The following is a 22,482-nucleotide window of genomic DNA, read 5'->3' as shown; positions in this document are numbered from 1 at the left end:
CTGAGGGATATGATCGGTCTGTTTGTGTTCGTTTACCTGGATGACATCCTGATTTTCTCCAAGGAAAATTCCAGCCACATCCAGCATGTTAAGCAGGTCCTGCAGCGGTTATTGGAGAACCGTCTGTTTGTGAAGGCAGAGAATTGTGATTTTCACGCCCACACTACATCCTTCCTCGGGTACATCATCTCCAGGGGTGAGATCAAGATGGACCAAGAGAAGGTTCGGGCGGTTCGGGATTGGGCCCGGCCCGGTACGAGATTGCAGCTCCAGAGATTCCTGGGATTTGCGAACTTCTATCGGAGGTTTATCCGTGATTACAGCCGGGTGGCCGCCCCTTTAACTGCTCTGACGTCTTGCACCAAAATTTTCTGTTGGACTCCTGAGGCAGACCGAGCATTTCTGAACTTGAAGAGCCGATTCACCAACGCGCCGATTCTCTCTCAACCTGACACTTCCCGTCAGTTTATTGTTGAGGTGGACGCGTCTGATGTGGGGGTGGGCGCCATCCTGTCCCAGCATAGCTCCACTGACGGTAAACTCCATCCCTCCGCCTTCTACTCTTGTCGTCTTTCACCAGCTGAGAGAAACTACGATGTGGGTAACCGGGAGCTTCTCGCTGTGAAGCTTACCTTGGAGGAGTGGTGTCACTGGTTGGAGGGAGCGGAGCAACCGTTTGTGGTCTGGACTGACCACAAGAATCTGGCTTACGTGCAATCGGCTAAACGTCTCAACTCCCGTCAGGCCAGGTGGGATTTGTTTTTTGGATGCTTCAATTTTTCCCTGACGTTCCGACCTGGGTCGAAGAACGGCAAGGCGGACACCTTGTCCCGGATGTTCTCCAAGACGGATGAGAGTGGGGCCAAGACTGAGATGATTCTTCCCCAGAACCTTGTCGTGGGAGCCGTTACATGGAGGATTGAGGAGGATGTGATGGCGGCCCTTCGGACGCAGCCCGGCCCCGGTAACGGTCCACCCGGGTCGGTTGTTCGTGCCTGAGTCGGTCCGTTCTGCTGTTCTTCAGTGGTCCCACGCCAGCAAGATAGCTTGTCACCCTGGCGTTGCTCGGACTATGGCGATACTGCGCAGACGATTTTGGTGGCCTGCCATGGGAGAAGATACCCGGAGGTTTGTTGCCGCATGTCCTGTTTGTGCTCAGAACAAAAGTACCAATCGGCCCAGCTCTGGGCTTCTTCACCCCCTACCTTTTCCTTGGCGACCTTGGTCGCATCTGGCCCTGGATTTTGTCACGGGATTGCCCCCTTCTGTTGGGAACACGGTCATTCTGACCATTGTGGACAGATTCAGCAAGTTTGCTCATTTTGTCCCTCTCTCCAAGCTTCCATCTGCCACGGAGACGTCCGAGATCCTGGTTAGGGAGGTTTTCAGGGTCCACGGATTGCACAGTGACATTGTTTCTGACCGTGGTCCTCAGTTTACCTCTGCTGTCTGGAGATCCTTGTGTTTGGCCATTGGAGCTACAGTCAGTCTCACTTCTGGATTACACCCACAATCTAATGGTCAGGCAGAGAGAGCCAACCAGAAGATGGAGTCCACGCTGCGTTGTCTCGTCTCCTCTGATCCCACCTCTTGGTCATCTCAATTACCCTGGGTCGAGTATGCCCATAATACCCTTCCTTCATCTGCCACTGGGATGTCCCCTTTCCAATGCCTGTACGGATACCAACCTCCCTTGTTTCCTTCTCAGGAGAGGGATCTTTCGGTTCCTTCTGTCCAGGCCCACATTCGTCGTTACCACCGGACCTGGCATCGGGCCAGGAAGGTCCTCCTTAGAGTTTCTGACCGGTATCAGATCCAGGCGAATCGTCGCCGTATTCCTGCTCCCGCTTATACCATCGGAAATAAGGTTTGGTTGGCTACACGGGATCTTCCTCTACGGACTGAGTCGAGGAAACTGTCACCAAAGTTCATTGGTCCGTTTGTGGTGGAGAGAATCATTAACCCTGTTGTGGTCCGACTCAAATTGCCGGCAACGCTTCGAGTACACCCCACCTTTCATGTCTCCTGCCTCAAGCCGGTTCTCCTCAGTCCTCTGTTGCCCCCTCCTCCTCGTCCCCCTCCTCCTCCTCGGATGATCGGAGGTGGTCCTGCCTACACGGTGCGCCGCATAATGGATTCCAGACGGCGGGGTCGAGGTTTCCAATATCTCGTGGATTGGGAAGGATATGGTCCAGAGGAGAGGAGTTGGATTCCTCGGCGTCAGATCCTTGATGACAACCTGCTTCGTGACTTCTACCGCCTCCACCCTGGCCCTCCAGGTAGTCCGCCCGGTGGCGTTCGTCGGAGGGGGGGGGGGGGTACTGTCACGAATCCCGCTTCCTGAGTCTGTGTTTGCCTGTGTTTCTGTCCTGGAGTGTGTTTCCGGTGTCCTGGAACGCACCCTGTCTGGTTGCCGGGCGAATTAGCTTGTTGGGAGATCGATGTTCACCCGCACCTGTATCCCATCAGTAATCTGCACACCTGTCCTGATCATCACCTCTCCCCTTCAAAAGCTCTGACCTGACGTCCATTCCCTGCCGGATCGTTAGCCATGAACAGTATGCTGTGCCCACGAACCAGCCTCCAGTTTATAGAGTTTGTTTTGTTTTATTGTTTTGTATGTCTTGCTTGCCTTTAACTTACCGCCGTTTGTTTTGTCTACAGCCATTCACCCGGAACCCATACCCCAATCCCTGTCTGCTCGTCGCCCGTGTGTTGTTATCCATTGGATCTGCCTATCCACTCCCATCAACCCACCTCCGCTGCCCGCTCCTCCACCCGGAACTATCTACCTCCACGTTCTCATTGATTAATAAATACTCACCATCTTTATACTCACCTTGTCCTGGTCTGCTTCTGGGTCCAATTCTGGTAAACCCTGACATCATGACAATAAATTAAACCTTACTTTATTGGCTATAGGCCAAAAAAACTGTCTAATGCTGCATTATAATCTACAATACTCGCTATTCTCTAAGAATTTGCCTGTCACATTTCAGTAAGAGTGTAATCTGAGACAACCCAATGAACAAAGAAATGTTCTGTTCTGCTTGAAGTAATGTAGATAGGCCAGTAGGGGGCAATCTTCCCCCTTAGGTGATGTTGTGAGGACAACAATTTTAGAGAGGATGACCATGTGTGTGGACATACGCTATAGTAGTTAGAGCTAGACAAGAGAAGATATGAATGCTTAGAATTCCTAAATTGCTGTATTAATCAATTGAATGCCATTCTCAACTACGTGCTTTAAAATACAAGTTGAATGCATTGGGAGATTAAATCAAAATGTATTTGTCACACACAGTGAATATCATGTATAAATGTAGCTGTGAAATGCTTGCATGGTAGGCTAGCTCACTCAACATTATTATTACATGCCTATTGTATGTATAAGCAACATGTAATAAGTCACTTGTCTGTTGGCTACTTCATCTTTCCTCGTTCACCTGGTTAAAAGTACAATACTGTATGCTTTTGGTCAAATATGGCAGATACACACCTGGTTTAAATTCTGTTTGCTTTCAGGGCAGTTTGCTCTGACACTGGCAGGATGTTTTTACACAATAAAGTGCATCCTCCATATTGTCTTTTTTTAAGGGAAAGTGTTCTGATATGTCCTACATCTGTTTATTATGAGTCATTCAAATAACTTATGAGTGTGATTTGAATAAAGCTCATCCTTTCTTTGTCAATTAAAAAGTCCTCACCATTTGGATTTGAATGTATTGGGTGGATAAATGGGTCCCACAGAGGTGCCTGTCCTACATTGTAGATACTATCTCCTCCTCCTCCAGTCCGGTGTTGCTCCTTAGCTAGTCCAAGTATGTGTTCTCTGGCCTTCCCCTTCTGCTGACACCGTGCTGTGGTTGCCAGATGATTAGGTCACTAAAGTTGTACATTTCATTTAATTTCCCAGTATTTCATGTACCCTAACTGTCCACCAGAGGAAAGCACTATTTAACATTTTAGTGTGATTCCCACTGAAGTGTAAAGCTCTAAATCAAAACACCACTTTACTTCTTGTTTAACCAAGGTCCAGTGACACAAACATGGAAAGTGGTAAAACATATATTTCATGAAAATAACATATAATAAGAAATAATACTAATTCTATTGTGTTATATTTTTTTACATATTTATTTATTCGTTCCCTCACAGTAATCAACATGCAAAATAGATAGAAAAGGAAAAAACATGTTCTTATCACTCAAATATTAACAATGGTGAACCTGGCCCGTGACCCCACTCTCAGGAGTTGTGATATGCAAGAAACACATTTCCATTACACATTTGTACAAGAAACACCCACAGGTGACCAATATAAGCATCTCTGTCGTGGTAATTTCCTGTATTACTAAGTGAAATGAGAGTTTACAAACCACACACACAAGTCAGAGTTATACTTTAACTTAATATTTTAATAATATGAACTTCACCATAGCCCTTTGACTCTCAGATCAATTCAGAGTGAGAGAGAGTTTCAACATAATGGCAACTGAGATCTTTTATAGCAAAGATCCACCCCTCCCAACTCACAATGACGAACCACAGGACTTAGAAAAACTGCACAAAGGAAGACTTACTTGAGAGAGGAGTATCCCATAGCCAGACAGCATTAGCTATACATTATTGTTCAGTTCTCTCTTAGAAGAGGTTCTACTTCTCGTTCTTGGTACTTCCTATTACTAAAACATTACCTCATCCAATGGCATATATCAATTGTCAATTCTAGATATTACCCCATCTCAAATCCAACCCCTCCTGGACAAGCTCACGGAGAGGAGTGAGCCTCTAGGTCAAGATAAGGGCAACATCAGAGGGGACAGACAATGGTTCCAGACACTGCCATACTCCTCCCCCCAATGGGAAAAGTAGGGAGTGACTGGAGTACAGACATTGTGGAGCCCTTCACATGGTTTAACAGATACCCTCACATATGAAGACAATCCTAACCTCTCCCCTCTCTGGGCCCCAAGTGACTTTCCCACATAAGCATATTTATGAAAATAAATAAAACATCTTATTTATCAATGGTACCTAACTAATTCTGATTCGACACCCCCCAAATTATTATTATTATTATGCCTTTCCCTAACCTTAACCCCAGTCAAACTATATCGAAACTTAACCCTTGTTCCTAAACCTTACCTCAATTTATTTTACCGCTACGACTAAATTTAGTTTTTCTTTTGCCGGTTGAATAGCCACTTCCTCGTTTTATACATTGGAACGAACTTCAGCATAGTTTTTAATGACCCCTGAGAAGCGAATTACTTTGACCTCTTTGGTTTTGGCCTTGAAGTCCTGCCACAGGTACTCTGGAGACAACACCTTGCTGGGCTTGTTGTAGAGCAGGTACCTGTTGAGGTGGCTCTCCTCCTGCCAGGCAGCCTCGATGGAATTCCCCACATCCTCCTCAAACCGGGACCAACATACCTTTGTTAGTGTGTACACATCCTCCACGAACCCTCCGATCATAGCCCCGCCATAGTAGTAGTCTCCCTCATCCGTGGGGATGTAGGCCGTCGAGGCTGGACGCCGTTCGTACGGGAAGCGGTCACGCGTCTGCTCGTAGTAGCCTGGGTGTATCACAGCAACCAGCCTTCCAAGAGACTCGGACCCCCAGCGAGCGTGGAACTTGCTGTCTACGTCCAGACAGAAGATGTAGTCGGCCTCCCTTCTGATCTGACGTTCGATGGTGGTCAGGATGATCTCCATCCTCCGGGCTGATATCTCCTGCCAGCGGTTTGAACCTGGGACCAGGATCACACTCAAATGTCTACCCCTAGTCAGGTTCACTGAAGGAACATCGTGGGGACGATCAGTGAAAACATAGTAGCGCATGTTGAAGCCGACCATAAAGTGCTTCTCTGCTGTGTCCAGAAAATCTTGGAGAAACCTGACGTATCTGTCAGTATTTAAAGGCATACATAACACAAGGATTAATAAGTGCCTTGCTCAAAGACACAACGGCAGTAGGTCACACCTGAGATTATGATACCAGCAACCATCTGTAACTGATAGGGCGGCAGGTAGCCTACTAGTTAAGAGCTTTGGGCCAGTAACCGAAAGGTCACTGGTTCGAGTCGCTGAGACATGCCAAGGTGGAAAGATCTGTGGTCCTGCCCTTGAGCATGTCTATTAACTCCCAACAACAATTTCTCCCTGTGCGCCGATGATGTCATTAAGGCAGCATCTCCGATTCAGAGGGGTTGGGTTAAATGCGGGAGACACACTTGAATGCATTCAGTTGTGTAACTGACTTGGTGTCCCCTTAACTGCATCATTCTCATAATACATTATACCACTTTCTGACCCGTATACAGTCTAGCAGATAATACAGTACAAGAAGTAGTACAATTATTCACTTGTTCCAAGGCATCAAGATATTTTATTACATCAGGGACTTATATCCTTATAGTTGCAGTGTTGCAAAAGTATTGATAGTTCAATTCCCCTTTTGAATATTTGGCAAAAGTTGTACTCACTTTCCAATGGCAAACACTGTGGTTGCTATTGTGAGGTTCATGGGCTTGTAGATATTGTCGACAAGCACAGGGTCAAAGGTGCCTTCCCAGACGATGGGTGCCAACCATGGGGTCACTGACACCACATCAGTACGTCTAGAGGAACAGAACAGGGTCCTGTCTGAATGTGTTGTACTGACCAGAGCCATGTTATGATCTCAATACTTCACTATAGTACTGGCATTTAAAGGACCTTGAAACACGGTGTGGTGTTTTAGGCTACACCTCACCACGCTGATGTGTCAGACACTAATGTCAGGTGTGGCCTCCTAATATATCAAAGCTCCCCACACTGATGTGTCAGACACTTACAGTATAGTTTCAGCTTATATGTCTGTAACATAAGAATAAAATGCTACTTACCCCACCAAGACACTGGGCTGCTTGTACAATAGCCTGAGAGAACAAAATGTCAATAATTACTTAATTGTAATGAAGAGATGGGCTGATATTGGTAGTATTAGATAGACAGACATGTAATAGTTGTACTACTACAGACAATATACATTGATAGAACTACTTCCCCAACCATTGTGCTATAAACTCAACACATACAGCATCCCATCACCAATTCATGCAGTGAATAAAACATGACACTGATGTACAATGCTATGACATAGAATTACCACTATTCTGATTGATTGTAAGTGCTTTTTTGGAAGATGTTTGTAGGATGGATGTGATAGCATGACACCATACTGCTATGGTGAAAGATGGTAGGGTAAAATGAAGATGCATACTTTTCAGGAGAGACCATGTTCCGACTCAGGCTGTAGGAAAAGAAAAACATAGCCGGAAGAAAAACACAATGAAGATCAAAAAAACTAGAGAGGGTACTTTTACATGAAAAATAATTGTGTGACTTGCTTCAGTTGCCCAGAAGTATTTTTATATTAGTGGAAGGAGTTAATAAGTTTAAATTGTTAGAGGCTAGTGTTGACAATTCAAGGTTAGTGTAGTATGGAATGTATTACAAATAGTAGTGGGATAGTTGCAATTAGTGTAGGGGGTTCCAAAACCTTCTAGGTCCATGACCCCACGTGAAAATAATTATGTAATTAACTGCCATTGTTTGGGGGGGGGGGGGCTATGGCAGTTAATTGAAAAACATTCTAGCATTATTTCTGATTGTCTACTCAACTTGCCATCACATGCTTTTAATGTGGGGCTATGACACTCAATCGCAAACTAGTCTGGCCATAATGCCTCTTATCTCACCACCACTAATGAGACGAATGTGCTTGAGGCATGGCGCGTCGGAGCTTCTCAAAGACATGGGGCGTGGTCGACAGTTCGTAACCTCATCCCTGCTGTCACATCCAGGAGTACTGTCAAACAGATTGGGAAGTAGGTCCAAAAGTGCTCTTCCAAGCGTTGGAGATGAGCCAACATCACTCGTGTGGGACACTTACTGGTGCTGTTTTTGTTAGGAACATGCACAGCTGAGTCATGCTCTGATCCCATATGTCCACAGGCGTGCGTGCAGTGGATGTGGTTTGATGTAAGTTACCTGCTGCAGTACATTATGCATACAAACGTACTTGGAAACCCCTTCCAATTAGTGTATTTTGCTATTTCAGCCACATCCGTTGCTGGCAGGTGCATAAAATCCAGTACAAAGCCATGCAATCTCCATGGACAAACATTGACAGTAGAATGGCCTTACTAAAGAGCTCAGTCACTTGCAACGTGGCACTGTCATAGGATGCCACCTTTCCAACTAGTCAGTTGGTAAAAGTTCTGCCCTGCTAGAGCTGCCCCGGTCAACTGAAAGTGCTGTTATTGTGAAGTGGAAAAATCTAGGAGCAACAACGGCTCAGCTGCGAAGTGGTAGCGCACACAAGCTCACAGAACGGGACTGTCAAGTGCTGAAGCGCGTCTGTCCTCGGTTGCAGGACTCACTATTGAGTTCCAAGCTGCCTCGAAGCAACGTCAGCACAAGACCTGGTCATCTGGAGCTTCATGAAATGGGCTTGGGATGAATTGGAGTGCCGACTGTGAGCCAGGCCCAATCTCCCAACATCAGTGCCCGACCTCCCTAATGGTCTTGTGGCTGAATGGAAGCAAGTCCCCACAGCTTTGTTGCAGCATCTAGTGGAAAACCTTCCCAGAAGAGTGGAGGATGTTATAGCAGCAAATGGGGGACGAACTCCCATTTTAATGCCCATGATATTGAAATTATCATGGGAATGTTGATAATTGTTGAAATGTTTGATGAGCAGGTGTTTAGTGAGTTCTCCAGATCAAAGGCAGTGGGGCTGACCAGGGATGTTCTCTTGATAAGTGCATGAATTTGACCATTTTCCTGTTGAGTTAAGCATAAAACATGAAACAAATACTTTTGTGTGTCAAGGGAAATGTATGGAGTAACAAGTACATTATTTTCTTAAGTAAAAGTAGAAGTAAAAGAGTAAAGTACAGACACCCCAAAAAACGAGTTAGGTAGTACTTTAAAGTATTTTTTACTTTTGTCTGAGTTTGTTGACAAAACAGACCATATGACGACTTTTCGCACAGAGATGTTTTTGGTCCATGGTGGATCTGTGAAAACTATGTGATTATTTTGGAGACAGCTTTTTATCAGTGAATGTAATCTATTAATTTACTGTTATAGTAATTCTAAGTAGCAGTTAATGCAGCCAGCGCAGCAAATATAAAACAGCGGATTGTTGTGATCTGGCTGTCAATGAACAGCAGGCAGCAGCTAGAAGGTATTTGGGCAATATTTCAAAATATCATGACGGTAAAAATCTGTTTGAATTGGTAAGTGACACTGGAAAGTTGGTGGATTATAATTTCCTCCTCATATTATAGGCCTAAAATCTGTGTATCCACTATTTTCATTGGCCTATGCTAATTGGTTGCATTTCAGATATGGGTAGTTTGCTTTATTGATCTCAATATATAATTGTCATAGTAGCTTGTCATTTTGGTCATTTGTGTGATATAAAAAAAATCATTTTCATGTCTCCAAGTCATGTAGAATTGCAGGAAATTATTTTTAGAAAAGGTCCTTTCCCCCTTCAGCGCACAAACCCATGAGCCCTTCAGGACTGAGCCCCAAATGTTATGAAACTCTGAACGCCCTGGCAGCCATATCAGCCTGAATTGTTAGGATTTTCTTGTGATCACAACAAAACTGCTGGAGTATAGCACAGTTTACCTCAAGTTTATGGATTATCTTGTGACAGAACAAAACTACAAAAATCCTTACATTTTTAATGTACCATCCTACCATTAAAATGACCAAGTACCACAATATGTTGGGGGGAATTTCTCAGTTTCTCTCAACTTACCTGGTGCTCTTCTGGTCCTCATCAATTGGGATATCTCTGTTGGAAACAATGAAACCATAATATAAATGTTCCCCTTAAATCCAAGCCTCAAACCACACCCTGTTAGTAAGAATCAGACAATACTGTGACTTTCATTTCACACTATAGCGACATTAGGCTGTAATAGATTAACAGAACTTGATCTTACCTGTTGAGCCTTTCAGAGAAGAAGTTGGAGTAGACATACCTTTGGAGAGGCAGAAGAGAATCAGTTCAAGTCTGTCATGAAAACATTTATTTTTCACACTAACAACACTATGCAAAAATCTGGAGAAAATGGTAGAATAGCTTCTCGATGTAGACATACAGATGGTGTATATTTGAGAATGAGGGTCAGAGCTGATAATAAGGGAACCATGCTGGTACATCGTGGCCTGGAAACAGTATGGGGAATAACGGCTAGGTCAGACGGACTAGTGATAGGGATAACCAGAGTTGGTAATCAGAGTCCGGGTAAGGGCACTAAGAGAAGAAGGGCAGGGGTAGATCCTGGAGAGGGTGTAGTAAAACGCCAAATGGATCTACCTCCTGGTCCTCTTCCCCTGCCTTACCCACCAATGGTAGAGACAGAGATGACCACGCCTACTGAAATGCCTGATTGGACAGCGTCACCAGAAGATGACTCAAGCCAACCCACTACTGAACAAGACTGGTGTCAGGAAGAACCACCCTCTGCCTCAAGTGACACCTCTGAATGGGAACAGCTGTTAGACTCATTGCTGATAGAGTAAGGGCACTGTCATAAATGGCTGCCCATATATGTACTGTTATAAGAGTAAGGGCACTGTCATAAACGGATGCCCATATATGTACTGTTATAAGAGTAAGGGCACTGTCATAAACGGATGCCCATATATGTACTGTTATAAGAGTAAGGGCACTGTCATAAACGGATGCCCATATATGAACTGTTGTTAATGTGTGGTAAAGCAACTGTGTGTCCTCCAAGTTTGTAGAGGGGAGGACACTCACATGACCTCGAGTGAGAGATTAAAAGGTATATATAGAGAAACTTCCGATACTTCGGCGCTGACTTCTTGAATTCTGAATTCATTTAGACAACCATTTGACTTCGGGTAATTGGTACCTGACTCAAATGACTTAAAGATTCCAACTTGTTGGATCTGAGAAGTGACTCTCCGATATACCGTTTAACTATTGAACAGCTGTGCAGTCGCCTACTGACCAGGTGCGTGTGTGCTGATGCAAGTACATCCAGAGAAAGTCTCAGAAACTTAAACTCTCGATTGAGCTCAGTACCTCGGCCTCGTTGCGTGCCACGGCAGCTGCGGTAGTTCAACGGGACTGAGAGTCACTCTAGTCCTTTAGTTGATCCCTTGCTTATACCTGTGGTTATCTGAATTGACCCTGTCGCCTACTGACCAGGTGCGTGTGTGCTGATGCAAGTACATCCAGAGAAAGTCTCAGAAACTTAAACTCTCGATTGAGCTCAGGACCTCGGCCTCGTCGCGTGCCACAGACTCTTTGATATTCCATTGGGGCAGGGAATCACCAGTGGGTTCTCTCATCCAGTCCAAACTTGAATCTCTAAATTTAGTAAAGAACCGACTCCAATTCAACCTCTCAGCCAGTAGAGGGTAGTCACTACCTAACTAAATTCTTAAAGAACTCTGACCGATTGAAACTCTGCTCCTGACCTCGTGGGTCTCCCCGTCATCTCTCAAAGGTAATTAAAAAACTGTTAAGTATTTTATATATAGAGATAAGTGTTAGCATTGTACCAGGTTTGATAGAGCATTAAGGCATTTGCATGCTTTTGTTTAACGTTGTGTGTGACCGAGTAACAAATTGTCTATTTTGAAGTGTGTTTGATTGTAAAAGACAAAACAGTGTTTTCAAAAATAAACGGTAGTCTTATTTTGTCTCGAGTAAAAAGCACTCAAGACAGTTAACGGCACGGGAGATAACAACTCTGACATTCGCCGCTACCGGGACACTGGAAACAGAGATCAATACTCTATGACAAAATGAGTTACCATTAAAAGACAAAGAGGAAGGTGTGTCCAGTAGTGATTCATTAATTGTCTTATCGATCTATCTAAGTTTTATTTTCCAAGCGATGCATAGCCGACGGGCAGAGTAGTGAGACTAAGTTGACTAAAGGTCTTCACACTTTAAACTAGATACATCACAGAGGGGAAATACTCAACCACAGGGAAATCATATAAAGACTGGTAGGACTAGTGCTTAATAACAACTCAAGGATCAATTAGTGGTGAACCAAAGAGTCTAGAGGATAAACGTGGGGTTCACACATCCCAGCTAGGCAAAAGACCTCCCTACGCGGACAATGTATCGATATAGAAAGAGAGGCAGGGCTACGCGAGCGGTCCTGGTTATACCGAGATAACCTGAAGTATCTATATTGCCCTGTCCAATCCAGGGAACGGGACGCTAACCACCTCAAGCACCACGCTGCCGGCCAAGGGGCGGGGCTGAAGGTTTCGTATCACGACACTTCGACATCAGTTGTTACTTTTATTTTAAATATAATTCATACTCTTACGACAGCACACGACACAATTAGCTTCACAAGATGGCAATCCTACGCATTTTCGTGGAGTTACAAAATACTGGGACGCACACACTTGCGTTTCTAATTGTATTGAGTAAGGTGTAAATTAGGCTTTACACTATCCTTATATTACCTTGGATGTGGTGTTGCCAAAGCCACATTCATGCTGCATGTCTGTGCAGCTATTAACATACCGTGAATACCATAGTACCCTCAAACTCAAATCTGGACCTCGAAGTCAGTTCCACTGCATTTTTTAAAATTCTTCCCAATCAGGCACTAATTTAGACCTGTGACACCAGGTGTGTGTAACTAAATATAAGGTAGAACAGAAAGCCAGCATGCTCCGGCCCTCGTAAGGTAAGAGTTGAGTACCCTTGCTATCTAGTAGTATATAAAAGTAGGCAACATATTTAAAGTATACAGGAACTTTTCAATTAAACCATATTGCACATAATGTTGCACACTTGAAAAATGCAACGGTTCACAAGTGTGCAGACATTTTTAAAGGGTTACATTTTTTTGCTTTTAACAAAAATACTGTACTGATATTAATTGCATGTGGCTTCAGAGAGCCATTGTCTTTATTCAATGCCCATTAGAGAGGGGTATGTGGTATAGAAGATCCCAATATACCTAGTTAATATATTGAATAGTTTGTGATTAAATCTTGAGAAGTTCAATGACTGTTTAGTTAGTGCTTCCCTCAACCATGCAACAAAACCTGTTGGTTAAATCATTGTGTAAACTTAGTTTTCCTGTTTGACCAGGCTGAAAAGAAAGCCTCAGTCATTCAGTTTGCATTGACTATTGTGGAGGAACGGGAATTCAATATGTTGCCACTAACTAAGAAACTGTTTGTGATGTGTTAGGCAGGGCTCCCCATGCTCTTGTTTCCATGGCGTAGTATGCCCTTTAGACATACAATTTGATTTGTATTTCTCACAAGCACCGAATACAACAGGTGTGAACCTTACCTTGAATTGCTTACTTGCAAGCCATTAACCAACAATGCAGTTCAAGAAATAGTTATGAAAATATTTGCTAAATAAACTAAAGTAAAAAAAACAAAATCAAAAAGTAACACAGGAATTTTGCATATCAATAACGAGGCTATGGTATATACAGGGGATACCGGTCCCGAGTCAGTGTGCGGGGGTACAGGTTAGTCGAGGTAATTTGTACATGTAGGTAGGGGTAAAGTGACTATGCATAGATAATAAATAGCGAGTAGCAGCAGATTACGGGGGGGGGGGGGGTTGTTAATGTAATAGTCCAGGTGGGCGTTTGATTAACTGTTCAGCAGTCTTCTGGCTTGGGGGTAGAAGCTGCTAAGGAGCCGTTTGAACCTAGAATTAGCACTCCAGGACCACTTGCCATGCAGTAGCAGAGAGAACAGTCTATGACTTGGGAGACTGGAGTCTTTGACACATTTTTTGGCCTTCCTCTGAAAGCGCCTAGTATATAGGTCCTGGATGGCAGGAAGCTTGGCCCCATAGGCGTACTGGGCCGTACGCACTACCCTCTGTAGCGCCTTATGGTCAGATGCAGAGCAGTTGCTATACCAGGCGGTGATGCAACTGGTCAGGATGCTCTCAATGGTGCAGCTGTAAAACTTTTTGAGGATCTTGAGACCCATGCCAAATCTTTTCAATCTCCTGAGAGGGAAAAGGTGTTGATGTGCCCTCTTCACACCTGTCGTTGGGGATGTGAACACCAAGGAACTTGAAACTCTCGACCCGCTCCACTCCAGACCCGTCAATGTTAATGGAGGCCTGTTTAGCCCTCCTTTTCCTATAGTCCACGATCAGCTCCTTTGTTTTGCTAACACTGAGGGAGAGGTTGTTGTCCTGGCAGCACACTACCAGGTCTCTGACCTCCTCCCTATATGCTGTCTCATCGTTGTCTGTGATTTGGCCTACCACCTTTGGGTCGTCAGCAAACTTAATGATGGGGTTGGAGTTGTGCTTGGCCACACAGTTGTAGGTGAACAGGAAGTACAGGAGGGGACTAAGCACGCACCCCTGAGGAGCTCCAGTGCTGAGGATCAGCGTAGCAGATGCGTTGTTGCCTACCATTACCACCTGGGCGAGGCCCTTCAGGAAGTCCAGGATCCAGTTGAAGAGTGAGGTGTTTAGTCCTTAGGGTCCTTAGCTTTGTCATGAGCTTTGTGGGCACTATGGTTTTAAACACTGAGCTGTAGTCAATGAACAGCATTCTCACATAGGTGTTCCTTTTGTCAAGGTGGGAAAGGGCAGTGTGGATTGAGATTGTGTCATCTGTGGCTCTGTTGGAGCGATATGAAAAATGGAGTGGGTCTAGGGTTTCCAGCATGATGGTGTTGATGTGAGCTTTGAGTGCTACGGGGTGATAATCATTTAGGCAGGTTACCTTCGCTTTCTTGGGCATAGGGACTATGCTGGTCTGTTTGAAAAATGTAGGTATTACAGACTCGGTCAGGGAAAGGGGAAACATGTCAGTAAAGAGTGAAGACACTTGCCAGTTTTTCCACGCATGCTTTGAGTACACATCCTGGTAATCCGTCTGGCCCTGCGGCCTTGTGAATGTTGACCTTTTTGAAGGTCTTGCTCACATCGGCTACGGAGAGCGTAATCACACAGTTGTCCGGAACAGCTGCTGCTCTGATGCCTGCTTCAGTGTTGCTTGCCTCGAAGCAAGCATAACAGGCATATATCTCATCTGGGAGGCTCACGTCACTGGGCAGCTCGTCGCTGGGTTTCACTTTGTAGCACATAAGTCTGCAAGCCCTGCCACATCCGACGAGCATCGAGCCGGTGTAGTATTGACGCTTTGCCTGTTTGAAAGTTCGTCTGAGGGCATAGCGGGATTTCTTATAAGCATCCTGATTAGTGTCCCGCTCCTTGAAAATGGCAGCTCTAGCCCCAGCTCGGTGTGGATATTACCTGTAATCCATGGCTTCTGGTTGGGATATGTTTGTACGGTCACTGTGGGGACGACGTCATTGATGGACTTAATGAAGTGGTGACTGAGGTGGTATACTCCTCAATGATATTGGATGAATCCCGGAACACATTCCAGTCTGTGCTAGCAAAACAGTCTTGTAGCGTAGCATCTACGTCATCTGACCAATTCCATATTGAGTGAGTCACCAGTACTTACTGCTTTAGTTTTTGCTTGTAAGCAGGAATCAGGAGGATTTGTATGCGTCTTGGCTGCTGAAATGATTTGCTTCCTTTCCCCATATCTGTGCCTCAACACAATACTGTCTCGGAGCTCTACGTACAATTCCTTAGACCTCATGGCTTGGTTTTTGCTCTGACATGCACTGTGAACTGTGGGACCTAATATAGACAGGTGTGTGCCTTTCCAAATCACTTTCAATCAATTAAATGTACCACATGTGGACTCCAATCAAGTTGTAGAAACATCTCAAGGATGATCAACGGAAACAGGACGTACCTGAGCTCAATTACGAGTCTCATAGCAAAGGGTCTGAATACTTAGTAAATAAGGTATTTATTTATTTTACTTTTAATACATTCGAAAAAAAATCTAAACTTGTTTTGGCTTTGGTATTATGGGCTATTGTGTGTAGATTGATGTGGATTTTTATTTTATTTAATACATTTTAGAATAAGACTAACATAACAAAATATGGAAAAAGTCGAGGGGTCTGAACTTTCCCAAAGGCACTGTGTGTATAAGGGTGAGGTGACGAGTCAACGGGATATTAGATAAACAGAGTAGCATTAGCTTGTATGTCATTGGGTGTGCGTATGTGTAGATTCAGTATACATTTATGTGTATTATGTGTGAATGAGCAGATGATGGGTTGAGGGTTTCTTTGAGTGTGCATAGAGACAGTGCAAAAAAATAAAAGTTTCAATAAGGATGCAAGGTTCACTCAATCTGTGTAACTTAATAAATGTTACATAGGGATGCAAAATTTCAACATGTGATACCATGAAACTAAACATATGACATTTCACACCCGCCTCCCGGGCATTAGCTCGGTGACCTGTTCAAAGCCAACGGCTTCTGTGAAAACACAGGATTGTTGATAAACGCTTTATCTGCCATCCCAAGTAAAACTAGTTTGAAAATTCTAATATAGATTTTATAGAGAAGAGATATGGGATGTTTCTGGACGATGCACCATGTTGACGTTGTTGACAACATGTCAGAGCGGCGCAGATTACTGATCGATTTGAGATGGACGCTCCTCCCTGTCATGGGCCATAGCCGAGTGCACCGCGGGCGGGTGTTTTCCCCACCCATATTGCTGTCTTTTTAACCTGTTACTATTTACTTTTTGACAGTAAACTGTAGTATATTCTGAACATTAACAATTGAAGTTACTTGAACATTAAATATTTGTTGTATTGAACATAAACATTTAGGGTCCGTTCTACTTAAATTATTAACCTTCATTACACATTTGTAACAAGTATAAGTAGTTCTGATTAGTAAGTGATCATGTCTTAATGTTTAGCATTGTTTTATGAATTTGGACATTTTTCATTTGAACCCACCTTAGCAGGCATTGTTGAGCACGTGTTCATTCCACTGAGCTGTAAGCCTCTGTCAGTGGTGCACATGATCTTGTTGGTGGTAGGAATGGATTGTATTATTGAACGTCAACTTGTTTGAGGTTTTGATACATGTTCATCCTGATCAATTACACCTCATAGCACAACAAACTGCTTAATACTATTTTTGAAATATATTTTCTTTCTTCAAACATGCATACAACATTGGGAAAAAATACACTATATATGCAAATGTATGTGGACACCCCTTTAATTAAATTAGTGGATTCGTCAATTTCAGCCACACCCGTTGCTGACAGGCGCATAAAATCGAGCACACACCACCATGCAATCTCCATAGACAAACATTCAGTGTAGAATGGATTTACTGAAGAGATCAGGGACTTTCAATGTGGCACCGTCATAGGCAGTCCGACTAACGAATCTGGGTTTGGCGCATGATAGGAGAATGCTACCTTCTACCTCATTACCTTAACCTTGTTCTGAACACCTTCAAAAGTAAGGCCATGTGGTTTGGTAAGAATAATGCCTCTCTCCCCACAGGTGTGATTACTGCCTCTGGGTTTGGAGCTTGAGGTAGTCACCTCATACAAGTACTTGGGAGTATGGCTAGATGATACACTGTCCTTCTCTCAGCACATATCAAAGTTGCAGGCTAAAGTTAAATCTAGACTTGGTTTCCCCTATTGTAATCACTCCTCTATCACCCCAGCTGCCAAACAAACCCTGATTCAGATGACCATCCTACTCATGTGTCACGCCTTGGTCTTAGTATTTTGTGTTTTAGCTAATTAGTTGGTCAGGCCAGGGTGTGACATGGGTTTGTGTTATTGTGTTGTCGTATTGGGGTTTTTGTAGGCATTGGGATTGTGGTTGATTAGGGGTGTGCTTAGTTTAGGTTTGGCTGCCTGAGGCGGTTCTCAATCATAGTCAGGTGATTCTTGTTGTCTCTGATGGGGAACCGTATTTAGGTAGCCTGGGTTTCACTGTGTATTTCGTGGGTGATTGTTCCTGTCTCTGTGTAGTTTCACCAGATAGGCTGCAATTAGGTTTCACGTTCCGTTTTGTATTTATTAGCTATTTCATGTATAGTTCCGTTTTTTTCTTCATTAAAAAACATGAGTAACCAACACGCTGCATTTCGGTCCGACTCTCATTCAACAAACGAAGAACGCCGTTACATCATGCTAGATTACGAAGATGTAATTTATAGATCGGCAGGTAAAGTCATCTCTGTGTAACCATTGCAAGACCAACTGGTTGATGCTTATTTATAAAACCCTCTTAGGCCTCACTCCCTCCTATCTGAGATATCTACTGCAGCCCTCATCCTCCACATACAACACCTGTTCTGCCAGTCACATTCTGTTAAAGGTCCCCAAAGCGCACACATCCCTGGGTCGCTCCTCTTTTCAGTTTGAGACAGCTAGCGACTGGAACGAGCTGCAACAAACACTCAAACTGGATAGTTTTATCTCAATCTCTTCATTCAAAGACTCAATCATGGACACTCTTACTGACAGTTGTGGCTGCTTTGCGTGACGTATTGTTGTCTCTACCTTCTTGCCCTTTGTGCGGTTGTCTGTGCCTAATAATGTTTGTACCCTGTTTTGTGCTGTTAGAATGTTGTTTTGTGACCATGTTGTTGTCATGGTGTGTTGCTACCATGCTGTGTTGTCATGTGTTGCTGCCATGCTATGTTGTTGTCTTTAGGTCTCTCTTATTAATGTAGTGATGTCTCTCTTGTCGTGACGTGTGTTTTGTCCTATATTTTAATTAATTTGTATTTTTAATCCAAGCCCCCATTTTCACAGGAGACCTTTTGGTAGTCCGTCATTGCAAATAAGAATGTGTTCTTAACTGGCTTGCCTAGTTAAATAAAGGTAAAAGCATTCTGATTGGTTGAGACGCGTTCTAAGCAATGTTCCCTATTTTTTTTCACTGAGTTAATTTCAGGCCTGCTGAGCGCAAACTTTAAACGTTGTTTAAATTATGTGCAACTTCCTGTTCTCGTTTACTGTGAACTCTGAGGCTGTACCTGTATTACGTTACTGTTTTAAGTGGCCAAGAAGTCTAATGTGGCTATTTGATCATAATGTAGAACTATCAGAGTGGCCTACCATCAAAAACAATGTAGAAAATGCTTTTTAACATGGAAATAGCTCCTCTATCATTCAGCCTACAGTAGCAGCCAATGTGTTGTGCTCAATGGCCCCGCCTACATTCCATAAGACTTTTGGGGGAAAAATGCAGGGCTTGACATTAACCTGTTAATCCACTTGACCTTCGGACAAGTGCGCATGTTTTTGTGTTGTTTGACGCAAGTAACCAATTTACAAAATAAAATGCATTATTGCCATACCATTATTACAGAGAATCAGACAAATGATGCTCCCCTCTGCCTATTGGCTACTTAGCTTATTCAAGCCTGTCCCAATATACAACATTGCCCCTTGAAAACAAAAAAAAGCTCTTTACCTGTCTCGCTTTTAAAATATGTCTAGAAATGTACATGTTTTGTGGTCATCTAGGAGGCAATCATTCCCTTATTGCTGACTACATCTAGGTTGCTAGATCAAATCCCCTAGCTGACAAGGTAAAAGTCTGTCGTTGTGCCCCTGAACAAGGCAGTTAACCCACTGTTCCTAGGCCGTCATTGTAAATTAGAATTTGTTCTTAACTGACTAGTTACAATTATTTCCCCTTGCTTCCAGCCTAACATTTGGTTTTCAACAACAGGGGTTTGTAGACTCTAAAAAGAAAAGGTTCCTGGAGGATCCTTTAGGGGGTCTTCTAATTGGAACTATGGAGGAACCCCTATAAGTTCTTCAAATAACCCCCATTAATGTTTCCCCAAAGAACCCTGTGGGGTCCATTTTTGAACCCCGCCCCCCTTATTAATATAATTATCTCAAATTCATATTGAAATATTTCAGCTGGGCAGTTAGATTCCTGCAAGAAACCCCAAGAACTAAAGCGGTTCCTCGATGAACCCCAATTCCTATTGGGTTCATGGAATAAACTTTTTGGGTAATTTTTCAGTGCCAAAAACCCTAATGTACTTTTTTTGAGGATCTTAGAAGAACCCTTGTTGAACCCCTAATTTTTTGTGCAAATGTTGCTGTTTCTCAACATTTGCAACATAGTTTCAATATTGATAGTTGATCTCCACTGTCCTATTGTGAATTAACGTGTCAGGACGAGACGGACATCTTTACTTAGCCAGTCGAAATTATGAATCAGCATAATTTTATTACTATATTATACAAAGAAATGTCAATAGAAAACAGGTCAAATTAAATTAAACACGGCTACTTTGCTGTTGTGGTTGCATGGCTTGACGTGACTGTGTTAGCTGTAGTTTGCTAGCTAGCAAAAATGGGATTACAGCGCTTCGAGCCTGGATGGCAATATAACTTTTAGAACAAAAAAACTGGGTCGCATAGATATAGAACAAAAAAGCTTCACGATTGGGTCGCATTTCTGGCAACCTAACCGATTGAATGAACTCACAACCAGCTTGGGACAAGACCCATATTTTTTCTGAGGAATGAAGTAGAAGCTTATGAATACATTTTTCAAAATAAAGCTTTTTTTATTTAATTGGTAACCAGTTTTAGAAAAACAACTGTACACTCAAGGTTTTGCTAAATTACTCTTTCAGCACAGCCATGCTAAAAAAATGTAGTTTAGCATGCCCTCTCGTGTACAATTGCTTTATTATACCATGGCATTGTTGAATACTTGTTTCTGATTGGCTTGAAGGGCATTCTAGAGCATGCATTATTTCCATATAACGCACAGTATATCAGCACGGTAGAATTCAATGACTATATTTCATTCTTACATGTTCTATGTTTGAGCTGCTTTTGAAAGCAAAATTTGAATTACTATTATTGGCTTTGTCGAATGTGATGTTCATAATAGCAAGCTAGGACTGATTGTTTGGTTAGCTAAACTAACAAGTCTGTTTGGTTACCAAGGCAAATCCTGTAGCTATCTAGTAAACTTGCTAGCTTCTTCAGTGGATGTTGAACACATTTCTACCTGCAAATTAAAACATTTCTAGCGACAAATTTGGGTCTCTCTGCGTTCTCTGGGAAATGACGCAACTCCTTGGAAGGTTAGTTCCACTCCACTAACTCCTTCATAGAACACACCTTCCACGGCGTTAATTAATATTCCGTAGAACGCATATCCCCTCGTTGATTATCCCTTACATAAACCATAATTTCAGTTTTCAAGAGGTATGTTATACATTTACACCTGAGTAAGTCTAATTTCTTAAATCCATCCAACCCTTAACAGATTAGAACATAGTCACATTCAAGAAATGTATCTAAAAAAACAAACATATCAGAGCTCTTAGATCTTCATGTTAGTTTCTATCTCAAAAGCTCCTGATTTAATACCAGACAAAGGAATAACCTGGAAGTAATGTCAAAATGGTTTACATACCCCAGAAGCAAGAACGTTCCAACAATGAGAAGCAGAACATATGGCTTGACATTTGAACTAAAACGCATTGTTCATCCAATAGTGTCGCCAAAAGATTTAGTTGATCCTATTAATACTGGTCACAAGTAAGATAGAGTTATCTACTATCACCAGTACTGTAAATCAATCCTGGATTTAGGGCCGAGTAAAATATGTTTGATATCGGTTTAAACTAGTGTGACAGGAAACATGTCTATGTATGTATTTTGTGTAGCCTATAATAACGAAGGAGGTTCCTTCCTGGGCCTCTTCATGTTTCTTTCTCTTTGGCTGATTTGACAAACCACCCCCTAAGGGGCTAATTAGACCCTCCAATAGCCAGTTTGATGAGTCAGCTACACTACAGGCTTCAGAGGGAAGTGGTAAAGATGCAGTAAATAGGTCAATGGAACTGAACAAAGGAAATGCCATTGATACATGGCATACAAGATCCTGAATCTCATTGCCCCCCCGCAAAATTGGCCTATATTTAGGCTATTGCTTACATGTGATTTTCACAATATGTTGAGGTAAAAATGTAAGTATAATGATGGTATGGATGTCAACCCTAATAAATGTTCATTTCATCGTCACCAATCAACTGCATTACAGTTTAAAACAACTTTGACTTCCACCACCATTTCTCTATGCTAGTTATGCTACCAGTTTATACAAACAGGAGTTAGCATTTAGCAGCCACTTCTTCTGAACCTGAAAAGGGACTACTTCTAAATGTTATGCAGCGAAAACAGCCAAATATATCCAAATCGGACCAATCATGACGGATTTGACGAATATTCAATTTGTTAGATCAGATTTGTCGAATGTGCACCAACCCGGAATCCTTCTTCTATCTCCCACAGTCTACCTTCAATTGCCCTCTTTACTGCATCTATTCCATAAGGCACCAAGTTATTTTGGAGTTAGCACAATTTCAAACAAGAATTGGGAAGCGTGCCTATTTATCAGCCACCTGCATTTGTTTGTTTGATTTTAAGACTTGACACATGTAACATTTGCAATACCTCCCAAATGTAATGTTTAACTGTTACTGAGGTTTATATCTTGTAAAATGA

The 22,482-nt window shown here is 43.0% G+C and overlaps 1 protein-coding gene across 1 annotated transcript; it reads right to left on the bottom strand.

The window, feature by feature from the left end:
• Window positions 1-4,128: 4,128 nt before the first annotated feature.
• LOC135555834 (globoside alpha-1,3-N-acetylgalactosaminyltransferase 1-like) lies at window positions 4,129-21,589 on the bottom strand. The gene is made up of 7 exons (XM_064988595.1): window positions 21,389-21,589; window positions 10,011-10,049; window positions 9,824-9,859; window positions 7,268-7,297; window positions 6,891-6,923; window positions 6,489-6,623; window positions 4,129-5,908 (listed from the first exon to the last, which is right to left on the bottom strand). Exons 1-7 carry the CDS (start codon window positions 21,454-21,456, stop codon window positions 5,218-5,220), a joined length of 1,032 nt encoding a protein of 343 aa, XP_064844667.1. The 5' UTR covers window positions 21,457-21,589; the 3' UTR covers window positions 4,129-5,217.
• Between the last annotated feature and the right edge of the window lie 893 nt (window positions 21,590-22,482).

Source organism: Oncorhynchus masou, chromosome 15, assembly GCF_036934945.1.
Source record: "Oncorhynchus masou masou isolate Uvic2021 chromosome 15, UVic_Omas_1.1, whole genome shotgun sequence".
In the NCBI taxonomy this organism is placed as follows: Eukaryota; Metazoa; Chordata; class Actinopteri; order Salmoniformes; family Salmonidae; genus Oncorhynchus; species Oncorhynchus masou.
This window is presented reverse-complemented; position numbering and strand designations above follow the sequence as displayed.

Bases quoted from the DNA above. Each gene is read 5' to 3' on its own strand.
- LOC135555834 (XM_064988595.1), bottom strand. From the start codon at position 21,456: ATGCGTTTTAGTTCAAATGTCAAGCCATATGTTCTGCTTCTCATTGTT. The intron at 10,050-21,388 runs GTATGTAAACCA...GCCTCTCCAAAG, and splicing joins GGAACGTTCTTGCTTCTGGG to GTATGTCTACTCCAACTTCT. The intron at 9,860-10,010 runs GTAAGATCAAGT...TGTTTCCAACAG, and splicing joins TTCTCTGAAAGGCTCAACAG to AGATATCCCAATTGATGAGG.